The sequence below is a fragment of the Phaethon lepturus genome, unplaced genomic scaffold (assembly GCF_000687285.1).
Source record: "Phaethon lepturus isolate BGI_N335 unplaced genomic scaffold, ASM68728v1 scaffold17824, whole genome shotgun sequence".
Classification (NCBI taxonomy): Eukaryota; Metazoa; Chordata; class Aves; order Phaethontiformes; family Phaethontidae; genus Phaethon; species Phaethon lepturus.
In genome coordinates this window covers 49,894-58,048 of record NW_010535795.1, presented here as the reverse complement: position 1 = coordinate 58,048, position 8,155 = coordinate 49,894, and the positions used below count along the sequence as shown (strand labels likewise).

General features: G+C 36.3%; 1 protein-coding gene across 1 annotated transcript in view; it reads right to left on the bottom strand.

The window, feature by feature from the left end:
• The window catches only part of CDH6 (cadherin 6, type 2, K-cadherin (fetal kidney)), a 48,170-nt gene that overhangs the window by 19,151 nt on the left and 20,864 nt on the right, over window positions 1–8,155 (bottom strand). The window contains exons 2-4 of the mRNA XM_010285981.1: window positions 4,513–4,807; window positions 2,887–3,006; window positions 684–851 (exon numbers count right to left, since the gene is read on the bottom strand). Coding sequence (XP_010284283.1) covers window positions 684–851; window positions 2,887–3,006; window positions 4,513–4,807 — 583 coding nt within the window. The remainder of the gene's footprint in view (window positions 1–683; window positions 852–2,886; window positions 3,007–4,512; window positions 4,808–8,155) is intronic.

Below are 8,155 nucleotides of genomic sequence, written 5' to 3'. Positions count from 1 at the left end.
GAAGTCAATGAAAGATGAACCACTTTGAATCACTTACGGCCGTGAATGGTCATTAATAGAAATTACTTTCTAAGAAATCTGGTCCAACCGATTCCCTTTAATATCACACAGATATCTACCAAATGATCAGAGACAGGGGAAGGAAAACAGGCAGAAATATCTCATACATTTATGTATGCGCCTTTGTTTCTGTATGTAAAGAATATGGGAAAATCCACTGAGGCAAATGCTTCCTGGGTGTATGTATTCATTTTGATAGAATTGCTCTTGGGATTATTTTACGTACTTAAATAAATATGTTTCAAAACTTAAATATGTTAGATTAGAACAGCTACCTTAAAACGTAGTCAACCACAGGGTCTAATAGAAATAATATTGATCAAGAAATATAGATTATATAAGTCAATACTATTTAATGGTCAGGAAAAATAATATTTCTATACATTAATCCACCTTTTGGACTATCTACTGCAACGGGGGTAAAAATATTAAAGATATGTTTCCCAGTTATTGAAATTAATCTTAGCATGATCCTGTTGCTTGCCTGTGTGTCCTCTTTGCCTTTCTTAAACGAGGTCTGATACTCAGTAAGTTCATGACAGTAGAAAAAATATGAGACCAAAAAAAAAAAATCAATTTTTGTCCATTTTACTGTAAAGACACAGAACGTAAATATTCCATACTCTGGGGGAAGCGAGGTGGATTGTCGTTTACATCCGTCAATGTGATGTTCACGGTGGTGGTTCCTGATAATCCACCCATCTGGCCTCCCATGTCCTTAGCCTGGATGACCACTTGGTATTGCTCCCTGTTTTCACGGTCCATGTTTAGCAAAGCAGTTTTAATAATGCCTGAAAACATTAAAATTAAAGAAGGGGAATTCACAAGTAAGGTACTGACTTTGATGGAAATTCTTATTAAAAAAAATCCCACAGCCTAAAGAACAAAACAATCTCTGTGTAATAAGTAAACTTTGCCCAGTACAAATACTTACTGTTATGAGATGGCACATTAAATTACAGACTTGTCATATCTTATCTCGGGATGCTGCCTATGTGACAGACATCATATTAGTGACATCCCCAGAAAGATGTTCTATATATTTGTGAGCAGTGTTATTTTATGTAACTATTTACCCCCTTTCAGTTCTATGCTAAAATCTCTCACTGAACTGGAAAAAGGCTCTTTGTTCATTATAACATGCTCCATCTTTTCTCTCATATTCTGTCAATATTTTTGTTTTGACAGAAGTGGTAAAAAAAAGAGAAAATTTAACTTCAGCAAGACATCATTAAAGAGACAGTACAACAGCATTAAATGGGAGAAGATAAATTAATTAAGAAAATTGTGAGCATCCAAGCATGCCCAATATATCTATTTCTATTTATATATTGATTGACATGACTTTGCCAGTCACTTCTTTCTTCAAAGGCACAAATATCAGTTATGAGCCCAATTCCTATTGAAATTCAGTCATTCAGCCTTACCATGAAGAAAAATGTTTGCATTCTCACTGGGTCTCTTAAGGCTAAGAACCAACTCCTTTGTAGGCAAAAGGGGTGAAATTCAAGTACTGAAATCAATTGCAAAATTCACAGCAGCTTTGACAGAGACTTATTTCACTCTAGGAGTTATACAATTGATTTCCGTGGCAGGAAGAAGGAGCCTGTGGTTTACCTTGCTTCCCCTCTGTGCCCCATACAACCCTCTTGCTTGAAGATTATTACCGGTGAACTCCCAGCTACATTATCCTTATTATAACTCAGATAGAAGAGCACATAGTGTACTGTCCAAGTCAGAATGAGTGCATCAGTACAAAAATCTTTACTTGTACTATCTAATACCTTATGCTTGAAGGGAAGCTCCCTTTGATCTTGGCTCTTTTCAGAATTATGTACATTTTTTCACTTCAGGTTTTTCTTTGAGACATCTAATCTCTCCCTCCTTTTCCCTGCCTGAGTCTTTAAGATTTACTTAAGAAACAATGCTAAAACCTTATTAATTGGCTGGGATAATCCATTTCTTTCATGTAAAGATGCTGAGAACTGACTTCCAGCTTCCAGAAACCTATCACAGTAGATGTTCCCATTTATGGAGTTTCTTGAGATCCTTTGTTTCTTGTTGGAGAATTTTGTTATAAATCTTGGGAAGAGACTATCTATGTAGTCAGATAGTCAATGATACAGCAGATTCAGTCAGCCAGAATTCATATGTTTTACATGCACAGGTTCCAAAGCTGTGTGTTATTCATCCCATAAAAAATCCCAGTCACTGTGTATAATTTAAACATCTTCCGAAAACAAAACTCAGAAGTTTGGGATTATATTTGTGATCTTCTAGTGTAGTGCAACAGCCAATTTTACCTCTTCTATCATTATTCTTAATTAAGATTTCTTTCATAAAATTAGCATTAAAGTGATATCTTGCAGATGTAAAAAAATTATAATTACTTTAAACAAGTTTTGGAGAAGCAGAAGGAGGAAAAAACCCCACCTGAACAAACCCTCAGTCTTAATTTAGCCATTATGAAGATCTATGAGATTTAAGCACTTTGTTCCACACCCACCTGTTTCTTGTTTTCTTCTGAAAGCCAATCTATTTGGTTTAATTTAAGCATTCGTGGTAGTGTCCATCCCCACTGCTTGTTAAAAATGATTGAAAACTGGTTCACATCCAGTACTAATGGTATTTATTAGACTTTGCTGGTAAGATTAAAATAATGTAGGTGTCATGTTTACAGATGTATCGCTCTATTAAGTTTGTCAGATTTTGCACTGAGTAAGATGCAATCTCTTTGAAGCTTTTGTCTAATATGTCCTAGCTTGGCTTAGCATGTCATTTTGAATTACAGACATTGTCATAGAATGACAGATAAGGTCCCCTGACCTGTCTCAGATTCAACCGAGAAATATGGTTGTCCCTGGAGAATGCTGTAGACAACTTTAGCACTGTTCCCATATGTAGGATCATCGGCATCAGTTGCAGTGACTTGCACAACAAAGGTACCTGCAATGATAAATTAAAGAAAATAAAAATCCACAGTTTTTTTTTGCATGGCCAAGACATATGATGTAGAAAAAGCATAGTTCCAGTTCAGGTCAAACTTGTGGCAAAACGTTAACGATAGTCTTGTTTTGTAGAAGTTTCTCTGCTCTTAAAAGACATAGATACAAAACCAAAATTATAGTTGGCTTATTCTCAGTTCATTAAAATGCACAGTTATTGATTGAGTGTATAGATCCTTCATCATATTTCTTATGAAGAAACCAGAAACCCACCCTTGCCCAGATATTGAAGGCATTCAGAATTTGAATCTAGGTCAAGAATATACTTTTGCAAATTTACTTGTGCTTGTGAGGTGTTTGACATAGGAATGTAAATCTGTTTTTTCATGTGTCTTCTAGAGAAAGAAATAGTGTTGAATCCTAGGCAAAGTGTTAACAAACATAAAAAATGAGCTTAGGTTTTGTAATTTAAAACAGGTTTGTGAATAAAGTATTCACTTCACATATTAAAATGTGAATATTAGGGTATTTCTTCACCAGATGAGGTTTCATCCATGTGACAAATCCCATGAATGACATGAATGAGAGGAGAGACTATGCCCCAAAGTCTTTATTTTCATATTGCTTGAGCTTTATTTTAATCTCATTCTTGATTATGATTAATTAATGCTTCTCTCCCTGGATATTATTCCAGATTAGAAATGTGCTTCTTGTAGTTCAACTATCTATCACTCTCTGACAAAGAAATCAAAATGACCTCCCTAAGATTCAGAGACAAAGAATCAAAACCTGTCAGCTTCTCTGGAAAAGATCCAGTCTTAAAATCATATTTCAAGGAATTTTTTTTTTTTTCTTTTCTTGATTGATTCTTACAGCCTGATACATTTTAAATCAATAGAAAGGTTTCAATGGACTTCAGTGGACTTTTAGACTTTTTTCTTTTGCATGAGAAGAGCAATAAAGGTCATAGAAAGTTAATGGCATGTCTCAGAATCAGTGATGAGTTGACTCAGGTGACAGTTTTCGCTCCTGAATTGCATACAATCACTTCTGCACCTGCCCTTTTCAAATTTTTTTAACCTTCCTGAACTAAACAAGGGTTGGTGAAGAGATCTAGGGGTGGTACAGACACACTTAGGTGACCATGGATTACTATAGTATTACACTGTTGCAAAATCATGTTAACAAAGCATATTAAAGCTGACAGGTGTCACGCAACACAGCTTAGCTCAACTCACCTTCACTGTGAGCTAAACTAGATTGTATTAACTTGTATTTTTTGTGGTACAACAGAGGGAGTGGATTTCATTCAGCTGACACCTCTGATTCCAGCGAACTGTTATCACTATTCTCCTGGAGTTAGTTTCTTTTAAATGGTTGAGGTGCTTTTAATCCAGACTCCAACAGCGGATGTCTGTATTCAGTGCCTGTAAACTTTGGGGCCTTCATTAACTCCACAGAAAGAACCCAGACCAGACACTAAAATCAGTTATTAGTTAGCACCTACCAACATCTGACATTTCAGGAATGCTGGCATTGTAAACGTCCTTCGTAAACATTGGCTCATTGTCATTGATATCATGGATCTTAATGATGAACTCTGATTCTGGTTCCACTGGTCTTCCAGTCCTTCTGTTTATAGCCTGGGCACGGAGTATGTACACAGGCTTTTCTTCCCTGTCTAGTCTCTTTGTGGCCTGGATGTCACCAGTGTTTTCATTGATAATGAAGAGGTCTCCTGCTCCATCTCCAGAAAGGATGTACTTTAATGATCCATCTCCTTTATCCTGGTCTGAATGCAGCTGGTGGTAAAATGGGAATAAAAAAAAGGAAAATAAATAATTGAGACACAATTGTAGCTACTTTAACTGATACCATAATACATGCTTTACTATTATTAATACCCAGCCAAAAGACTACACTGCTTTTGAGAAATGAGATACCACAGTAAATCAGTGAATTGATAAAGTTGTGTCTTGATGTTGGAGTTGAAATGGTATGCAATATTATAAGAAATGGGCTGAGGAAAACCATGAACTGAAGCTGAAGTTCACTTTCCCAAGCTAAGCATACATCAGTCAGGTCTAAATGCTCGTTACTTAAGTGGAATCCCAGGAGTATGTAGGACAGTGAGACCCTACAGCAGAAAAACATTGGATTCAGGAATTGCTTGCAGTAAGCAAAGAATTAAAAAGTGACCAGGCCAGCCACTGCTTGAATATAAATTTTGGGTGCTCTGCTTTTATGCCCCGTGGACTTTGTGTAATATACTACACAGTGCACAACACAATAACGTACTAAGTACATACACAAATATCAGATAAAGACGTGCATTCACAAGATGTGGCAAACTAAGAGCGGAAGCAGGCAGGCATACTAGACCATTACAGCACTGGCAATGAAAAGATCAGTTGCCTATCTAAAGGGACATGGACCAAGATGAAACACGGTGGGGGCAGGAGAAAGACGAGAATGATGGTAATTAGCATACAAAGCACAAGCTGCTCAAAAGATAATCTTTTTTTCCCAGGAGATTTCCACATCTCTTGAAATGCTGCTTAGCACACACACAAGGTATGACTGATTAAATCATCATGTTCCTCTGATAAAAGGTTTATTTATCCCTCCTGGCCTTAAAGTCAAGGCTTATCAACTACAATTCATTTCGTTGCTACATTAGAGAAAATAAAAGTTAAAAAAATGAAAAGTTAAAATATCTTCTAAAGTCAGGGCATAGGTGATGACATTCATGGGAAAAAATGAATCTATTACGTAGCAGATTCCTGGAAACTGTTGATTTCATAGAAAAGACATGTTTATGTTTATGAGTCAGGAGAGCTGGACTTTCTCAACCAGCTCTTTACTCCCCTTTTCTTGCATACAAGTTAGAAAAAAAAAACAACTAGTTGACTATGTGGCAAAGTACTTAGTATTGCTGGATGGCGTGCTTTGTAGAAGAGAAGGCTTTGTAGGTTGAAAGAATATGGAAGATCTTCACATAGACTTTACCAATGCCTGGCTATGCCCCTACCATGCTCAAAAGGCAAGCTCCAGCATGCCATATGGTCAATATTTTGGGCTTCCTCCAACTTTTTGCCCAGAGCAATGCTATGCTGGCAGCCTACTGACAACCCACTTGGTGGCACAGTGCTCCACCATGTGTGCATATGCCTATGGTCCCTACAGAAAACATGCTCCATGCAACAAGTCTGCCTTTAAGGGCAAAACTGTTTGTCACCACACATTCCAAAATTGTCCAATAATACAAAATATCAGAACTGTAGGATGTTTAATTGTTAGCAGATGTGCTGAGGCACTCTTCTTAATTTTCTCCTTCAGGGAGAAAATGGGCATTCCATGTAATTTTGCACAGAGCCCTTTCTCTTGATAATAAGAATACCAATAATTAGCTTGTGTGCAGCATTTTTCACAAGTAGATTTCAAAACCCTTCACAAAAATGGTCAATACAATTTGCTCTGTTTTTTGGATAACAAAGCATAGAAACTTGAAGTTTCTCAGAAGGCTATTCTTGCAACCTGGAACAGAGTTCAGGTCTTCTAAGTCCCATTCAGTTGGCCAATACACTCAGCCATAGGGCCTAGAGAAATTATATGATTTACCAGATATAACCTCAGCCTCTGATGAATATCTGTTAGACTTGCTTGTTAAGAAGTCACATTAGAAGTCTACTGCAGGAAGTAATTTCAATAGAATATTTGAGTATAATTTTCCTCAAAGGCAACCTGCAACAGAAAATGCATGAAAAGAATTTTGTCTTTAAAACTGTATTTTTTATGATTGCTTCACATCAAAAATTCAACATTTGTTTGCCTTGAAAGCCTCTTTAACTTTGTCTGTATCATACTGGGGCAAAACCAGCTCTCAGTAACAGATAATCATTAATTCATGGAATAATGCTGTTGTGAGACTTGTTTTTATCACCATTTTAATTAAACCTGGTTTCAATGAACAAGGTAACAAAAAAAGGTCAAGCTAGAAAAGATGTTGGAACTACTGGGAATTGTCTTCCATAATATTCTTTACCTAGCTGAGACCACCTAAAGAGCTAAAAATGGAAACGTGTGACTTTTTTCAAGTCCATAATTTATGAAATTTCCACTCCTCCTCCACAATTAATCCACCTGTGTAAGATCCACTATGAATGTGTATATCAAGACAAAGCATATCTCAGTGTAACGACTCATCAATATTGACGATGATGAGGTGATGATTCATCAATATTGAGAATGAGGTGATCTTCATCAAAGGTTCAATCTCTAGCCCTTCAGTAAAAGCACTACCTTCTGAAAATAAACACTCCCTCTGACAAGATCCTTTTCAAATTCAATACCTTTAGTTTTACAAACAACAAACCAACAGCAAACTTGCAGTGTGTCACCTCAAGACAAGTGTGGTGACACACTAGCAGCATGGCCTCAAGAAATTGGTTCACAAAGGGTGTCAAAAGGTATGATTAGAATCTGTTTGATTTCAGTAAACTAGGATAGTTCTCCAACCGCTCTTCATCAGGATTTTTGTGGGATCAAAACACCAGCATCAATTGCTTAGTAGCTGGGTCAAAATAGTGTGGATTTTGTTCCTTTCTTTTCAGGAAAAAAAAAGTTTGGTTTTCTATATTAGAAAAAAGAAACAGATCTCTAGAAAAGTTTCTCATAGATGATCAATTTTTAACGTTCACTCGTGAGGAAAATATATAAAAAAAAAATTATTTTAGATTTTGTTATCTGTCCTTGACTGTTTGCTTGGTAGAAAAGTTTTATCCAGGCAAAGACAATCAATCATCAGTTTTATTTTTTCTTCAGTGTTAGTTTATCTTGGAAGCAATATATTGTGTGTGTGACCTATTTGAAGGGGGAAATTGCTACTGTAATGAGGTTAAAAAAAAAAAGAACTAGGAATAAAATTAAAGGAGAACTAAATGGTGCAAGTTGAGGCCAAAAGAAGGGCCTGGAGGCGAGACGCACTTAAGAATACAGTTGATGATTTTGTATATAAAAGTTAACACTATTGTTATGAGGATGAAATCAGTAGCAATAACAACCTCCCTTTTCCTTTTAAGTTGGAGTTATTTTTCACTACCTAGACACCTCATTGCAAAGGAAGTTTGCTGTGGTGAGATATGCATATA